The 19582-nt window shown below is 35.7% G+C and overlaps 1 protein-coding gene across 6 annotated transcripts in view; it reads left to right on the top strand.

Moving 5' to 3' along the window:
* LOC150107553 (serine/arginine-rich splicing factor 12-like) overlaps positions 1-3120 on the top strand; it is a 103466-nt gene extending 100346 nt beyond the window's left edge. For all 6 annotated transcript variants that reach the window (XM_090391947.1, XM_090391948.1, XM_090391951.1 and 3 more), the window contains one exon: positions 2822-3120. In XM_090391947.1, coding sequence (XP_090248073.1) covers positions 2822-2837 — 16 coding nt within the window. In that variant the 3' untranslated portion in view covers positions 2838-3120. The remainder of the gene's footprint in view (positions 1-2821) is intronic.
* The last annotated feature ends 16462 nt before the right edge of the window (positions 3121-19582 follow it).

The raw sequence follows: 19582 nt of genomic DNA, 5'->3' as shown, positions 1-19582 counted from the left end.
TAAATCCAACGATAAATTTAGAGCAACTGAAACTCAACCGAAATTCTAACAGTGGGAAGTGTGTGATGTAGTTACGAGTAAACACGATTATAAATGAAAAGCATACGATGTGCTTTGCTTATGATCGTATTCACTCAGCTTGCTGTTTGACTTCCACTGATCCAAATTAATTCATTTACCTGGACTTATAAGAAAATTACTGATTTGACAATTTTAAGAAAAAATAAATAAACAATAGCAATACACTTAAAGAGAATTTAAAAATAACACAAAATAATGATAAATAAAATGCTATGTTTCAGTTTTAATTAAATTTGTAAGTAAGGAGAAATAAACAAGAGATCGACCAAAAATCTCTCCGTGATCGTCCTGTCGATCAGGATCGACAGGTTGAATACCACTGCTATATGATATGTATAAGTTTCTTGGCCTGAGCTTTGCAATATTTCATAACTGATGTCATCATTATACCCATATCCTTCCACATCTCTTCTTAAGAATCTTTTGCTTCCTTTGCAAGATTGCAAATCCATTTCACAATGACCCTATTTAGTTTTTGAATATAACAACCCAGAAATGGTGTTGTATAAAATACATGAATTTGACCTCTGTGATCTGGTGTAATAACACCATGGGGGGGGGGGGGAATTGAACTTTAGGAACACATTCTGACACTGCAGCATTCAGCTGTTTTTTAATACTTCCCATGCACTTCCAGTAAGTTTCCATCTGACAGCTGATACCATAAGACTAAACCAAGTATTCTCTTCAGCTAGTCATGATTTCCTGCTTTGTAATTTTGCTTGTAACCTTTTCTGAACAAGATATCCGTATACTTAACTGGTGGTAGAGCAGTCACATCTCTAACTTGAAAAACCCCCTTTGACAATAATCAGGTTTAATACTGATCTTCATTTCTCTGTTCTGTGCTGCTTGAGGAAGTTGCTGCACAGTAGTTCAGTAAATTCAACATCTTGTGAGATTTCATCACTAGGTAATTTGTTCAGATAATTAGTATCCCATGATCATTACTTATTATCTAATGTCTAATCCTTATCTTCACATGGTATGTCTGGTTAGTAGATATCTACTGAGTACTGAAAAAACAAGGGTAGGTTGGCAATTTGGAACTAAGCAACTTAGCTGACCAAATTGTATTTTCATATTGACTTAAACCAGAAATACATAATCAACATGAGATTTCATGCTGGCTGGGGCATGACCCAGTGAAACATCAGCTACTAGAACTCCAACTTAGCATCTAGAGGAAGAACAAACCCAGCATCAGAAGAAATGATAGGTAAGAAACATCAGTATGTTGCAAAAGAACTGGAAAAAGTATCACACAGACATATGGCATAAAGAAGGCAAAAACAGGTGCATCTTACTAAATTATAGAATGTAATGATCAGGGAAAGGAAGGAGTAGCAATAGCATTCAACACCAAACATGAAGATAAACTTCTTGGTTGGAATGCAGTTTCAAGTAGTTATGCAAACTTTAAAATTAAGAAATGGACAATGGAACTTATTTGTGCCTATAGCTCCACAGATGATTCTCCCTAAGGAAGAAGTAGAGGAATTGTGATTTAAACAGCAAAGTAAAAAATTAATTTCACCAGGCATACAGAAATGTTTTGGGAAATTAGTGAAAAGGGTAGGACAATAATAAGTGTCTGCTGGATTTCTGCTCAGGATACAGACTAAGAACACCGTGATGGACACGATAAATTAAAGGAGCAGTCCTGAGGAAGGGGGGCATGATTTCTATTTGAAATGAGAAAGCATGATTTCTATTTGGTCATGATTCAAGTTTCTTGCTGTTAGCCCTTTCAAAATTAGTGTAGGATCTCTTGATACTTTGCTTTCAGTTTGTGAATCCAGCATAAAGATTAATGCAAACTTTCTCTTATAAATTCTTCAGCATGAAATTGTCCACAAAGATAAACCTGATTTTTTTGAAATTGGAATATAGGATAATTTTCACTATTCTGAAGGAGAAATGTAACAATTAAATTTCCTTCACAAATGATCGACATAACTGGTGAATTATAAGTCATTTTAAATCTCTCTGAGGCATAGCAATTTTTCAATACACTTACCCAGGAAAGAAACCTACTGTTCAAGTTTGATCTGTAGTGAGATGAAGGGGGGAGGGAGGACTTTATTGGGCCTTTTTAAAAACCTTTAGCACTTGGTTAGTGCTAGAGGTTTTTTTTTAACTCCTGTAAAATAGGCAGTCAATGCACAAACACATAGTTCTGTGTATAACTTTGGTCACAAGGGTTAATAATAAAGGTTATTAGATTATAAACTCATGTAAGTGGGAAAATTGGCTTTATAAAGACAGGATAATTATGTTCTTTAGTTGCATATAACTGTCTTTTTACTGTGCATTATACTCCGCCTTTGCTGAAAATACTTCACAATCTCATTTGTTGAATCTCTTCTGGTTAGTCTGTTGCACAAACTCAATTTTTAAACATTGGAAATAATCTATGGACTATATAGTGTGATGTGCATAAAACTAAGTTCTCAGCTTTTTTTTTTTTTTTAATTCAGTACAGCCAGCTCACAAAGGAAAATTGTAGTCTAATTTAGTTAGAAAGATTGAAATTAATTTATTCTAATTTAAGATTTTTATTTATGATCTGTGAATGGAACTAGAAATAAATCAGTATGGAATCAAGGTTTTAATGTTATCAAAAACAATAGAAATGTTCATTACTTCAGCAGTGTTCCTATTTTTTAAAGTACAGTTTACTCTAATGTATTATAGTTCACCGACTTTGGTTTCTCTAAGTAATATATTTTTCTTGCAGGTCATATTCCAGATGACATTCATGTAGTTCGTCCCAACATTTTAAACACAATAAGAATCATTCAGGAAAGATATATTACTATTCTCCAAAAAAATCAAATATGGATGGTATTAGTAATTAAGAATATTTTTTTTGTTTAGGTGCAAAAATTTATTTTTAAACCAAAGTAGCAGTTTTTAGTAATCTTTTGCCAAACTGTAAATTAACCATTACACATTACTGTAGCCATTACTTCTGCACTGTTCATGTTATGTAGTCTTTTGTTATACATTTGGAAATAAACATTAACCTTATCCAAAGTATGCTGTGGTCTTTTGAAATCACTGAAATCTTACCTTTGATTATACATAGCTAGAAAAAAGAAAAATATTTTCTTTCCTAATAAGGGCTGCTTAAGGGTCAAGGCTCTAACTAGGAAGTGACCCCACGTAGCCTGTAAGGAATGTGAAAAATAAACTTTTGACTCCTGCATCCTTGCTTGCTCTCAGTTGTATCTTGTTATAGTGGGTATCTGACCAGATAATACTGAAACCACATCATGTCGACTGAAGTTAGCAGTATTTTTGTACTGCTAACTTCATAAATTCCACCCACATACCATGATACATTGGTATCATGCATGATACCAATGTATCATGGTATGTGGGTGGAATTAATATCAATGCTATGGAACCCTGCTATAGATAATAAACATGAAATTTTCAAGTCACTTCAGACTTTTACTAAGCAGTGTGGTGGTCTTACATAAGTCACTTTATGTGAGATCTCCAATTGAAAGACATTCACAAACATTGATTAGAATCAGGGATTATGCTTTAACATTCCTTGCATTCAAAAAATGGATAACTGACCTCATTTCACATGGGGCAGAGACATAAATTCATTCTCGCAGTGCATGCACTGGGAGAATGTCTGAAAATGGCACCAATGCCTTGCTATGGAATCAAACTCAGCATGCATGCGTACCATTGCGATCGCAGCACTGCAGTGAAAAATATTTAAAAACAGAACTACTTTCTGGACGTCCCTCGCAGTATACTGCTTGCGTTCGGTAAAGCGATTTTTGCATATTCATTTTTTATTTTACTTGCAGTATTAGATATATGTAAAGAATCTGAATGTAATTTAATATGGTGCCACGAGAGAAGTTTGTCAAAATGCTACAACTAAGTTTTCTTTTTTAGTTAGAGATAACTGCAGAAACTGCATTGTTTACGACATGAAATGTAACATGATTCACATAAGAGCTATGTGTTCATGTTTATATACTTCTAAATAAATGTACTGTGGCTTTTCAGAACATAGTAGATATGGTGATTGTTATCAAGTTCATACAAATTTGGTGTGAGAATTAACATCAAGAAAAACCTGCAGACGGGCAGAAATGTGTAATGCGTTAGCTGCCTTTTCAGTGGGTACATGTCAGAACAAGTAAAATGTTTAGGTATTTTTAGTGAAGATGACAAATATGGATGTAGATAATAGATAAGCAAAGCTGGTATGGTGATCAAATTACCAGTATATATGTGTGTTTTATGTTTTCAACCCAAATTTAACTTGTGGATCTGAAAATGAATTGAAAATACAGACTAAATGATTAACTACAGATAATATATACAAAGTAAAGCATTTTATTTAAAAGTTTTGCTGTGGTATCTACAGCATCTTCAGTATGACTCAAATTAGATAACCAGAAGAGCTAACAGTAATAACACAAGCTACATGTACATGGCATGGTCTAAAATACGCTAAGGTCCTAATTGCATAAATTGAAATTAGAGAGCGATTTAAAAAAAAAAAAAAAAATTTATGGAATGTGTTGCAGAACTATTTGCCATAGTAGGGATAGCTTCAAACCATTTTTGTTCATATTTAGGCAGTAAAGCAATGTTTTACAGCATTTTTTTGTTTAAACATTTCATGGGTAATTGCTTTTGGGAAGGACCTTAATTATTGTTTTTATTATATATACAGTCGATTCTGCTTAAATGGGACACGTTGCGACTAATCCATTTTGGCCTCAATTAAACAAACTAATAATAAATTCTAAAATAATAATTAGGTACCTATTTTAATGGTTTATTGAACAAAATACAGAAAATATTTGTACTACAAATTGCGCAGAAAAAATAATGCATACATAACTTTTACATTTTCAAATTTTAATTCTGCAAAAATGCATGTAGTCTGTCTTTTGCTTTTGAAATTTTGCAGTTCTACAAAATCAGCACAGATATTCAGTGCCGATGTAGGGCTTCCTGCATAAAATAACGCTGTAACCCGACTATAAATTTTTTGCCTCACGATTAGTTACAAGCACAGGTGGGTCATCATTGCGTTCTTCGTCAAATTTTTGACTTTTGGATTTAATGACTTCAACAATTGCATCTTCAAAGTTTTCATTTTCATCGTAACATGGTAAATTGTCATCTATTGTTGAAAATTATTCATGATAGGAGCTTGCAGTACAGTATGTTTTCATTTTCATCACTACTCAAAATTTCAAGAACCTCCAAAGGTTTTAAACTGCAAATAACAAAGCAGTTTTGTATTGTGCTGATTTTTATAGCTCGCCAACTGTCAGAGACAAACTATTGCTTGCAAAATGAAAATTTTTGCACTGATCTCTCTGGCTGTTGATGAACTTGTTAATAGGTTTTCATCAATGGATTCCAGTATGTAATTAACCAATTTTCCTTGATACGTCTTTAAATTTTTTATTATCCCCATGTCCATTGGTTGCACTAAGGATGTTGTATTAGGAGGAAGATATTCCAGCCTTATATTTTTTAGATTATCTAAATGAGGGTGTGCAGCACAATTATCGAGAAGCAACAAAATTTTCCTCCGCTTATGTTGTAATTCTACGTCCCAACTCGTAAGCCAATTCCGAAAATTTTCAGAAGTCATCCACGCATTACTATTGGCGTGGTACTCTACAGGTAAACTCTCTATTCTTAACCCCTTAAAGCATCAAGGCTTAGCATTTTTTCCTACAATTAGTAGTTTTCGTTTGTCCGTACCCAACATATTTGCACAGCATAACACAGTAATGCGGTCCATTGCCTTTTTATACCCTGACAGTGCAATGTGCTTATAACACAGGGAGCCGTTAGATTTTGGTACACCAGTTATATCAGCAAGCCTACGATGGCTTGTATTTAATGACTGGCTTTTAATTTTATCCAGCAAAGCAATTTTACTTGGAAGTGTAAAATCATTTCTTGGCATCTTGGCAAAGATTTAAAAATTTTAAATAAAATTGACACAATAAATTGATATCGCTAGGTACAGTATATAGTAGGGGTAGATTCTTAAGCAGACGCGTACTTGCCAGACACACGACGAAAGATAACTGATTCGCATCACGCTAGTGTTGCCAAATATTAGTGTACGTAGTGTTGCCATATTTTCGAAAAATCCATAAAATATATCAAAAATTGCCTAAATTCCTTTTCAGCTACTGTCCCAATTAAGCATTTAAATTATGTATTAATATGTTGGTTTGGTTTCCGTTCTTTGAGATTTGGCCCAAAAAAGCGGCTACCCTAATTAAATAGAATCGACTATATATATATATATATATATTTTATTTTATTTTTTTTTTTTTTACCTCCCCCCCTCTCTCTCCAGAAAACATTTAGTGGAGAATGACATTTTCTGCTACTCCAGACTAGAATTTAATATGTTAAAGACAAACAATTGCTGATCTACCTGTTTGGTTAAAGTATGATAGCACATACTGGAACTGTATTTGATAGACTCCATGGTGGGCTAAAGGTGGAAGTATATCCTTTGCAGATTAAAAAAAAAATACATATATTTTAATAGAATGAAAGGATGGGAAGGTCATTGAATGTAAGAAATTTGGCCAAACAGATAAATGAGCAAGCTATTCATTATGAAGACATATATTACATTAAATTCCATGAGCCATAACAGTACAGACTAATAGAACACACCACCTCCACCAAGGTCCTACTCAAAAGCAGCTATCTCATGAAATGCTTCATCCAAATCTGAACAGAAATAATGGTCTGAAGTTACCCCTCCTGTGGGAAATAGTTATTTCCTACACATTCCATAGTCAAGAGGTTTAATTTATCTTGTTACATTTAGGCAATAACAAAGACAATGAAAATAGGCAGAAGCATTGAAAATATCATCTGAATTGTGGAGAACCTCTAGAACAAGTAAAACATTTCAACTGCTTAGGTACAATTTTTAGTGAAGATGATAAATTAAATATGGAAATAGACAACAGAATCATCAAAGCCTGATATTTTAGGAAGTCAACTGAATAAATTTATATGGAATGAGAGAAATTAGTCAAAACACTAAATTAGCTATATATATATACAGGGTGTTCGGGATAAATTTGACATATTTATAATTAATTATATTTTTCCGTAAGTTACATGCATTAACACACACTTCTCTTCATTTAAAAGTTTGGACCCTTCTTCATTCATATACAAGATGTCAGAAAGGATGGATAGCTGGAACCCACCTGAATCATGGAAGAGAATAACTTGTATCATGATGATTCGTGCCCGCCATCAAAATAAGGATATTACGACTGCTGCCCAATGCTCCCTGAATACAGTAAAAACAATCAGGCATGAACTAGAGACTTGCAATGGTGACTACGAGGATGTAGCAAGAAGAAAGATCCCTAGCAGACGATCTGATTGCGTTCGTACAGCAGAATTCCTCGCAAATCTGCAGGAACAGGTGTTGAAGAACCCTGGCATTGGAATTCGGGCTTTGTTCGTGGAGTTGCTAACTGTAGTCAAGCCCTGGATAACAAGGGTAGCCAATGGTAGGCCGTATGTATGGCAGCAGGATTCGGCCCCTTGCCACACCTCTGGGAAAAGTCAAAAATGGTTGTCTGAAAATTTCTACGACTTCACCAGTCCAAATGTTTGGCCTCCAAACTCCCCAGACCTTAACCCCATGGATTATTTTGTATGGGGCGCAGTTGAAAAAGACACCAATCGCACTTCCAGTAATACAAAAGCCCAGTTAATGGATAAAATTAAAACAGTTTTTGCGGCCCTTCCCAGGGAGACTGTAGCATCAGCTTGTTCGAGGTTCCGAAGCAGAATTGAAGCTGTGATCGATGCTAATGGTGGTTATTTTGAGTAAATCTTGTTGATAGTATTGTAATTAACTCTGCCTGTAATGTTTTTTTGTCAATTCATTAAATTTAATAGATACAAAGAAGATTTTCTTTTTCCTTACGAAACTGTCAAATTTATCCCGAACACCCTGTATATATAACACAAGTGTTCAAACCAATTTTAACTTATGGATCTGAGAGCTGGGTTAGAAGTAAAATACTTGACCAGAGACTAGAGACTGCTGATATGAGAGTCCTGAGAAAGATTAGGGGCGTGAACAGATGGCATCAATGGCAGTATATTAAAAACGACGATATTAAGAAAGAACTTGACATTGTTAGCATCCAGGAATGTGTTAGCAGAGCTAATTTCAGGTGGTATTGGTCACTTAAACAGAATGAGAGGAAAAATTAGCGAAACAAGTGTTCTCTGCCAGGTTGGCAGGAAAAAGACCCAGAGGAAGACTGAGATATAGGTGGATTGGTACGGTAAAGAGTGTCTTAGAAGATAGAAATGTATAAATTCTGATAATGTTGGAATCTTAACAGGTAACAGACTGATTTGGAAGAAAATTGTAGATAGCAGGTTAGTAATGATGTAAAATTTTCATGTTGTACTGTCATATCCTGTATATCCCTCAAGGGTACGTGTCAGGAATTTGATTATGATGATGAAACGGTGTATGCAGTTACTATCTAAGTGTATTTTAGACTGCGCCATTCTGTCACATCATGTACACGTAGCTCGTTTTCATTGTTGAGTCTTCCATCTGTTGTACTTGTATAATTTGAAGGTCATACTGATGAAACCAAGCTAGATACTAGGGTGAAAAATTTATGATTAATAATTTTGTTATGCCTGCATCACTGACAGAATTGTATTAAAAATGATATCGGAAAGGTACTACTGTACGCCCACAGATGCGAGACCCTTCGACACTTTTGCACATGTCAGAAGGAGAATCCATTCCGATAATAGGGAAATCAATACATCTTACATCTTGTGGGATGAGTTGTTTATTATTACATGTTGGAAAATTAACTTTTCTTTTATGACCATTGTAGTTTTTAAAGTGGTAATTATTTTGCTTGTATGACAGTTGGAAAAGTTCACACATAAAGCACATGATTTCGCATGTTGGTGACCAATTCGTACAGCCTTTATTTCTTTGTCCCTTTCAGCACGAATCGACTCTTCTTGACACATTGCCAGACTAGGACAGTAGCTATTATCATTCTGGAACATGTGAGCAGAGTTACTCTTAGGGATATTTATGCAGGAAAAAAAAAAAAAAGGAATATTTGCAAAACCTATTCAATGCCAAGATGGTGTGAGAAAGACCATGATCTAGGTGAATATTTTTTTTGCGACTCCCACTATGAAAGGTTGTAAACTTATAGTATGTAGGTATTGTGAGTGTGATAGTCTTAATTTAACTTTTTTTTACAAAATTTGAAACCCTGCTTAGATCTTTTTCAAGCCACTTCATTCCTTGAGTAAGTGAGGTGGTTATCTCATACATAGGTAGTTTCCCATCTCATGACATTCCAAGATATCAGTGCCCACAGCAGGATTTCAACTCGTATTCTGTATTCGTATGGGTATTCTGTTCACTCAGCCATTTGGTTAGCATAGACTTATATAACAGAATCTTTTACTTCAGAAGACACATTTTAACATTTTACAATATATTATATTGTAAAATGTTAAAGGGGTGGGGAAGAAAGGCAAAATGGTTAATAAATTTGCATTCAACCAGTAAGATAAGGAAGGTCACTGCTATTATGCAGTTGGAACCCTTACTTATCCTCTTCTTGCTTCATGGCACATAAGGCTGAGTTCCATTTCTTCCAGATATATCTCTATCTTGTGGCACTAATTCTCTCTCTCTCCAGCTTTCTACAACCAGCAATTCTTTCTTTTTCTGTCATTCTCTGCTAGGTTAATTTAGACCTTTCCTTTTTTTTTTTCCCTTCTGGAATGCATTTCAGAGCTACTCTTTGAATGTCTGCTGTTCGGTTTCAGTACATTTCAGACTGTTTTTTTTTTTTTTTTTTTTTTTTTTTTTTTTTTTTCCTTCTCCACTGGTGTTATGTTTTACTCAGCTTATATAATTTGTTTGAAAACTAATTTAGCTCCCTGTTTTATATATACACACACACACACATATACATACAGGGGCACGCCAAGGGTATTTGCAGCCCGGCAAATACCTTTGGTAATTTATATTTTTTTAAATTTATCGGTTGCCCCAATATTGCATTATATAATCCAAATTGATATTAGCTACATAAAATGCCGCCCTATCAATGTTGTCGCCTGGGTGCAGTCCCTTGCACCTTTGGGTTGACGCAGCCCTGTATATATATTAATTTCCATCTCTCTGATCCATATAATAGAGCTTTAATATTACTATTTTGGTTAATAAATATTTCAATGATTTCCATATGTTCAGTTTTCTGAAATGTGCTTTTGTCAATCTTTGTATTATATTTTCAGTATTAACATTACCTCCTAAGTGCAAAATTCGTAACTTCTACTGTATGTTGATCAATTTTAATTTCTTTGTGGCATTTGCTATTCAATTTAATTTTATTTTAGCCATATTTATTTTAAGATCAGCTGATTTATACAATCCCTCTGATTTTAATTGCTTGTACACCAGTATATTTGATATCAAACTATGTCACATGCATAACTAGGTCTTCAAACTGTGACATAGCATTCCATATAATTCCTCTTACACCTGTATCTTTTCTTCTGATCTGATCAGACAGTTAAACAGCTGACCAGATTACATAACCCATTCTCACACTATTCTGATGTTTACTATGTGATAACATAACTTTTACTTCCTTTATACATTTATTTATTTTATTATTTTCCCATATTTGTCAGGAATTCCATAGCTTCTAATAATTATCTGTAATGTTTCTCTCGCTGTCAATACTGTGAAATGCTTTGGCAAAATCTATAAATTTAAGTATAATGAGCTAAATTCTTTGCTTTGTCAATGATTTTCTTTAAAGTTTCATCCCTGCTTTGATGACATGTCATGACATAGCAAGTTATTTTGTTAGACAATATGCTGTCAAGGCATACTGCAAATATCCATTGCATTTGCTGGGACCAAGTGTGACTTGTGAATAGTTCATTTTGTGCTTGTGTTGTTGCCATATCCTTGCCCTTCCATCTGCTTGAAATAACATGAACTGCAATTAATTACTGCATACTTTAAACTTTAGAATGCTGTCCAGAATAGGACAGTTCAGATACATTATCTGATCAAAAATATTCAGACATCCATTTGTAGTGGTTGACATCACAATCCTGGCTCATATACAGGTATAAAAGAAAGCACATGGTCTTGCAGTCTTCATTGATAAATATTAAATTAAAAGTAAAGTGTGCCATACTGAAGATCTCAGTGACTTTCAATGTGGTATCATGGATTAGTGACAGTTTGCAACAGCTCAGTTTGGGAAATTTCTACCTTGCAGTAGCAACCTGGCAAGCCTCACGAAATCACTGAGTGTAACTGTAAGATACCGAAGTGCATAGCACAAAAAATTGCTTCTTAGTTGAAACATTCACTTTGGAGTTCTGAAATGCCCCCACAAGCAACACCAGCACCACGACTTCATCGGAAGCTGAAGACCGTGGATTTCTATTGCCATGCTGTTGCAAATAATCCTACAATCAGTAAGGGCAGTGCAAAACATCAGGTGAAGTGGTGTAAAGCTTGCCACCATTGGACTCCAGGGTGAATCATGCTTCACCAACTGGCAATCCAGTGGATGAGTCTAAAGTTTGGTAGATTGCCAGGAGAATATTACCTTCCCAAATGTATTGTGCCAATTGGAAAGTTTGATAGAGTGGACATTCTGGTCTGGTGCTGTTTTTTTTGTGATTTTGGCTCCCCCCCCCCCCACACACATACACCCCACCCCACCCCTGGTTTGACTGGGAATCAACACTGGTCTCTAATGACTAGACAATTCTCTGCTTCAATCTTAATGGCAACAGTTTGGTAAAGGCCCCTTGTATCAATAAGACAAAGTGAAGTCTGTGCAGGAATGCTTTGAGTGTTTAAAAACTTGACTGCCCTGATCCCTATCAGACTCCTGTGGAATAAATTGAAATGCCAATTGTGAGTTGGACCAAATCCTACATCAGTGCCCGACCTCAGTAATGCACTTATAGAAGGGTGGAAAGGGAATTACAGTAGCAGTGTAAGATTGAAGGCTCTTATACAGTAGTCCCCCTCCTTATCTGGGATTACATTCCAAGATTCCCCCCCCCCCCTCCCATCGATAGTACCGAACCCTAGATATACTGTTTTTTCCCTATACCTACATACATACCTCTGATAAAGTTTAATTTATAAATTATGCACAATAAGAGATTAACAACAATAACAATTCTCGTAGGTTTCCATGTGTTCTCATACGGAAAACACGAGTTTTCCAGAAGAAAAGAGTCTTTCATCCTGCATGCAGACAAATCAGCCTTCAGAATACTCAATTTACATGCAAAAAATAATGTTGGTGTTGATGGTAGTAGTAGAGAAAGTGAGATGAGCGAAGTAGAGTGTCCTCTTACGTGGTGAGTACTTGGACACACCCTGGGGGTGTCACATAATAAAGTAGAACAACTATACCAATGTACTGGAATAAAAGTAAAATACTGTAAGAGTTAATTGAACACAAACACCAATACAGCGACAGTCGATCCCATAACCAAGACAGCTACTAAGTGACTAATGGGTGGATACACTGAACAAAGGGATAATGGATGGAACCCTGCAAGATTTTATCATGCTACTCAGAACAGTTTATTTCTGGAATTTTCCATTTAATATTTTTGGACCAGGGTTGACTGCAGAAAAGGGCAGAGGGATTAATGTAACAGCAAAGGTTGCATAGACTCCATATTAATACCTTTCATATTAGAGTGAGAGTTGGGATGCCGAGATAGTGCAGCTGTTCTTATATTGTGCAAGAGAATGAATACTTTGCTGATTCTCCTCAGTTTATCTGAATATATTGTGCAAGAGAATGAATACTTTGCTGATTCTCCTCAGTTTATCTGAATAAGATAACATTATCTGATGGGATAATACATGATGTTAGCATATTCCACACCATTTCCCATCCATGTTTCGTTATTGTGACCAAGCAGTATGGGTTCCTGGCTTTATGATATTGTTTCTACCTTGAAATAGCATGCACTGGAATTATACACTCCATACTTCGCTAAGGGTCCCAACGTGACACATTGTGTCCCTTGGTGTGTGTCTAGAGAGGTTCTTAAATGCTGTGAGCTACCAGAATATGCTGGGTGATTACCTATACACTTTCATGGCCTTTGCACATCCTGCAACCAGCGATCTGTTTCAGTAGGATGATGTGCTGCCACCACTGGGTTGCATCCACCCAGACATGGCTCAAGAGACTCATCTGTGTTTGGGACATCCAGTGACTCCAAGGTCCCTGGATTTAAATCTGATTCTCTCTTTCTGGGATGCCATAGAGTGAGACGTGATCCAGGACCAACATGTACAGTTGTGGACAACTACACAACTGGGTGATTACCTATACACTTTCATGGCCTTTGCACATCCTGCAATCAGCGATCTGTTTCAGCAGGATGATGTGCTGCCACCACTGGGTTGCATCCACCCAGACATGGCTCAAGAGACTCATCTGTGTTTGGGACATCCAGTGACTCCAAGGTCCCTGGATTTAAGTCTGATTCTCTCTGGGATGCCATAGAGTGAGACGTGATCCAGGACCAACATGTACATTTGTGGACAACTACAACAGGCATTGCTGGAATTACTTATGGCATCTGGTGGAGTCAATGTCTCAGCAAGCACATGCTGTTATTTGCTCTGGAGCAGGTTTCCCAAACTATGTTCTACAGAAAGTGAATAAGTGTTCCCTGGAATGGTTTTAAATGCTGTGAAAAGTTCAAACATGTTTGGAAATTAGGAGCTCCTCACTCTGCGAGTGGATTGTGCTATTAAGGGCCACGTGTACTGGCCTTGACTCGGCCACCCGCAGTTGTCGACACCTCCAAGCACGAGTGAGCTACAGAGGTATCTATTCTAGGAAACGTGTGGTCACAAGCAAGGTCGATGCGATGCAGCATGCCTGGAGTCTGCGCTGTTGCATTTTTGTGATGCAATACATGTGCGCTTAGCTTTACATTGAATACAAGACTGATGATACTCAACTCTGACCAAGGTGTTCTGTTAAAATTTCAGGATTTGTGAAGTGTTCCATTATGGGAAAAGTTTGGGAAATGCTGCTCTAGAGGATGACTAACATACTGTTAGGTATCCAATGTTTTTTTCCATTGAGTGTAAATCCCAAGGGTGTTTCACGAAGCCAATTGAACAACAAAGCGGCAAAGCTTATGTAGAATATATATATATATATATATATACACACACACACACATGCAAGGTGTCCACATATGTTTAACCTGATTATAATATAACCTCAGTGGATACTTGAAATGGAACACAAAATTAGATTTCAATGCATAATATAGAAAAAAAGTCAATGAACACCTTCAACATGTGCACTGCTGGTAACACGTAAAATATCCAACTGGTAATTAATAGCAAGCCACACATTCTCCAACATTTGTTGTGTGACTCCAACTGCATTTCTGATGCACTGTCACAAAGGCTGGAACTGGTGTTGCGTAAACAAGATCTGTAACATAACCCCAAAGAAAAATCTAGGGGTGTAATGTCCGGTGACCTCGGGGACCAATGGATTGGACAATCTCTGCCAATCCAGCGATTCGGGAATTCTCGATTAAGACGATATCGAACATCACGAGACCAATGGGGGAGAGGAGCTCCATTCTGTTGAAAGATAACATTTGGTTGCATCTCCTGTAGCTGGAGAATGGCATAATTATTGAGCATGTCTAAGTGCACATTTCCATTAATTTCTTTTTCAAGAAAGAAAAAAGGACCAATCACTCGATCATGCATTAGTCCACACCACACATTGAATTTTGAACTAGCTCGAATGTGTTCTCTTATGGCATATGGGTTTTCAGATTCCCAGACCCTTGCATTGTGTCTGTTGATTACTCCACTCACGTGAAATGTTGCCAGTAATATACCGGTCACTTTAAACCAGATCAAGATAGGGAATCGTGACGTGATTGGATGATAAGATCATGATGTCATTGTGTCTGATTGTGTGCTTGACGTCATGAGTTTGGAATTTCCCTGGGGGGGAAGAGTGTCATGACGTCACATCGTCAATGACACATCTGTTTTGGTTTGCATATGGAATTGTCGGTGATGGTTAGAGATAAGAAATCGTATCGTGATTGGTGGGACACTTTAAACCAAATAGGGGTAGGGTGAATGGGGAAAGCGACGTCAGTGTCTTGGATATATATTATCAGATGTAGATAAGTGACGTCATGGATTTGAATGGAAAAGAAAGTTATAGTAGTGGATAAGGATTCGTGTCATGATTGGTGGGACACTTTAAACCAAATAGTGTTAGGGGAAGTGACGTCAGTGTCATGGGTGTGTCTGTTGTTATGAGATGTAGATAAGTGAACGGTTTGTGTATGGAATTGTGGGCGATGGTTAGAGATAAGATGGAGTATGGAATGATTGGAATATCGCTGGGGTCCCCCATCTGTCATTGACGTCACGTTGTGGTTTCGGTTTTCTATATTTACCAGCACGATTTTTCCAATAAATATGGGTTTGTGGTATTTCATACCTGTTATTGCATATGGAAATTTTTAGTTTAGAGTCAAGAGATGACAGCAGCATTTAGACCTTTTCTGAATAATTGATGATAGAGTATCATTGCTGTCCCCCTCAAACACACACATTTTTTCCCCATATACATAATTCATCCTAAAATTTTAAGATCTTAGAGTTCATTACTTTTTCTAATTAATATTATCTTTATTATAAAATTTTTGGCCATTGGAATTTTTAGTTTAGTCAAGAGATGGCATCAGCGTTTAGAGATTAAAATTAGTTCTTTTTGGAATGAAAAACTAAATGGCAGTTGTTGTTTTTTAAATAAAAATAGATAAAAATGAATTACAAGAACTTTTGTATGTTGTCTAGAAAAAATTCTAATGATAATTTAGATTAACTTACTTTCTCTCCAGAATGGCTCTTCTTGGAACTATGAAGTTCTGAATGCAAATAGATATTCCAAAATGATTGAATTATAACCATATATTCACAGCACAACACACCCAAACACAGCGGCAGAAAGAGCGAAATTGCTGTAAATAAATAACCTGAAAATGTAGTTGACTCTTGTTCCTTTAGGTTTCTGTCCGTTCGTTAATTTCATTCGCACTGTGGCTAATGGCTATGTTTTCTTCCCACGGTAATTGGAAACGCGTTTTTGTCGTGATTATGTGTGACTTACTGTGTTTGGGTTTGGAACTCTCTGATAGCGATTTCTTATTAGAAAATTCTTTTGCCAGCACAAATAAACAGTTATTTCTTATTATTTCAAATGAATATTAGCTCTGTAGTATACTTTGTAAATTTCTATGTTACAAAGTTCCAAACATTTAAAACTTTAGACTATAGTGATATGTTTAGATGAGCGTAAAACTCATAAAAATGTGTCTTTTCATGACTAATATCCTCCCTCCCACGAGCCGAAAATTCGCTACTCTTGATGCGTACTTTTGATATGGTTCTATATATATATATATATATATATATATACACACACACACACACACACACACACACCTAAACCTCTTTTTACGCGATTGATACGTTCCTAAAATTTACGCGTAAAAAGAACTACTGTCTCCATAGAAAAAGTGAAGATTGGTTCCAAACCTGAAATATAAGCAAAATAATGAAAAAAACAAACATTAAATTCATTAGGATCATAAGATTTTTATTTACATTTCATGGAGAACACCCATACATATAATGAATTTTAATAACTTTAAAAAAAAACATTCATTTCAGTTGTTTGCTAAGGATTCTATAAAAAAATTATGTTATTCGCTATTAGTTTCTGACAATAAACGCGACAGCTTTCGTTTTCGTGAGACTAATAATGGTATCGTCATCGACTTCCGCCTCAACTTGTGGAATTCTTCTTGTCATGTCTTGAACAAAAGGACCACTGGTTGTTTCAGTAGTTTTAGGCATGAACTCAGTTATTAATCGCTGTATTGATGCTTTAGATAAGTCGCGATATAATTCTCTGCATGAAGACATTAACAACTTAAGCTCACATGAAAATTGCCCAGCACGTTCTTCATTTGGATCATGTTGGGCAAAATAATTGCCTAAATTACTCGCCAGTTTAAGACCTTTAATTATATCAGCAGTAAAAGTAGGATTATTTTGATCATTATCATTAACTTTTTCGCTTTCAGGAGTCTCAGAAACAATCTCCACTATTTCGTCTTCGCTAAGAAGTTTATCAATTAACAATTCTTCGATATCTGCCGACGTAAGATCATCGAATCTTTCTCTGCCAATTTCACATGCCAAACTTATTATATTTGGGAATTCTGCGGTATGATTGAACGGAACAGGAGCATTCTCTTTTTAACAAATGCGGGCCAAATAGCTTTCCAGCATGCATTCATAGTTTCTGGTCTCAATTCAGATAACGATAATCGAACCTGATCAATACAATCCATACTTGAAAATTTTTTCCACACATCCATAACTGATAGTGTTTCATCATCATTTAGCTTGTTCAAAACATACTGAAATGTTCGTCTGACATAATATGTTTTAAAAGTCGCAATTATAGCCTGATCTAGAGGTTGTAGCAATGATGTGGTATTGGGCGGCAGAAAAAAAATTGAACATTTGGGTGTTCTATATGGCAGGATGACCGGGTGCATTATCAAGAATCAAAAGCACTTTAAATTCGAAACCCTTGTCATTCAAATAGCGTCTAACTTCTGGCACAAAATGTTTGTGGAACCATTCAGTGAAAATATCAATGGTCACCCAAGCTTTTTTGTTGGCCAGCCAATGAACTGGCAATTTTTGAAAATCTATGCCTTTCATTGGCCGTGGTCTTAATGATTGATCTATGAGCAGTGGTTTTAACATCCACTCTCCTAAAGTGTTCGAACAAATAGGAGTATTATGCAATCCTTTGCTGCTTTGAACCCACCAACAGTTTTTTGCATTTTTGATACGTAAGTTCTGTTTGGCTTTTTTTTTTTTTTCAAGAAAAGGCCGGTTTCATCCATATTCCAAACTTGTTCACGAGTGTAACCTCCATCTTCAATTATTTTAGCAAGTTTTTGTGGAAATGCTTTAGCAGCTGTTTCATCAGCAGAAGCCGTTTCACCTTTAATTTTTATATTATGAAGAGCATGTCTTTTAATAAACTTAGCCACCAACCATTGCTTGCATGAAATTCATATTTTTTCCTCGATTGAGATGGAGTATCTGGCTGCAATTTTTTAATCTGTTCATAAAATCTCAATGCTGATTGCTTGATGGAATTTCCGTCAACTGGCATTGTTTTTTGTACATTATCTTCTATCCACATCACTAAAGCTTTTCCGGCCGTTTCTAGAACAACATCTCTTGTGTATGATGATAATTTCGCATTCGATTTTGTACCAGAACATACCGCTTTTCTAATAGCCTCTTCATTTTTCTTTATAGATCTGACAGTTGATTCACGGACTCCAAAATGCTTACCCACAGCAGTCGTACCGTTCCCAGTTTGAAGACGATCTAAACTTTGAATTTTTATATCCAAGGAAATGGCTTTCCTTTTTTTTTTTTTTTTTTGGTTATCGACAACATCATGTGAGGACTAGATTAAAATCTTCGGTTAATGAAATGAAAGTTTGAAAATTACATATAGCTTACCATTTATTATTTCTTGGCAAAATTATTAATTTTATAACGCGATTTTTATTTTGATTTCACTTAAAAATTGCAAATACAAAAAATGCAGTAACTGTGTTGTCTACTCAAACATCAAATTCAAACTGCTAAGAACTGCTTTTTTATACGCAGTCAGTTATGTAATTCGGGGAATTCCCAATAAATGAAATTCGCAAGAATTTAGAATTTTCTTATAATAAAATTAGTTTAATCCTTTATCCAAGTGTGAGCAAACAAAGTTTGCGCCTGAAAGTATTAAAGGAAGGGCCACCCTTCCCTTAATGCATAACATTAGACATATCCGCAAGGAGATGTGTTTTGCATTATAGGAGATACTGAGATAGGAGTTTTGGTAGCTTGCTCCACCTTTGCAACGAGTTGCCTGGTGTTGTACCACCTTACCCCAGTCCTGAAGATACTTTCAGGCGCTATTTCAGATACTATCCAAGTGCTCACACTTGGATAAAGGATTAAACTAAATTTATTATACTCTAACCAAGTGAAAAATAAACTTTCAACTTCTAGAATTTTCTTAATTGAAACGAGAATGCAAATCTACAAAATTCTCAGAATTTTCTTGAATTACGGATTTTTTTCTAACTTAGACTTTAGGTCGGTCGCATAAAAGTGAATAAAAATTGCTTTAAAAAATATTTTTGATATCCCAATTCGCGTAACTTCGATTTTACGTAAAAAAATTTGCATAATATATATATATATATATATATATAT

This window comes from Typopeltis vanoorti, chromosome 4 (assembly GCF_054136105.1).
Source record: "Typopeltis vanoorti isolate ZY-2024b chromosome 4, IOZ_Tvanoo_1.0, whole genome shotgun sequence".
NCBI classification, from domain to species: Eukaryota; Metazoa; Arthropoda; class Arachnida; order Uropygi; family Thelyphonidae; genus Typopeltis; species Typopeltis vanoorti.
This window is presented reverse-complemented; position numbering and strand designations above follow the sequence as displayed.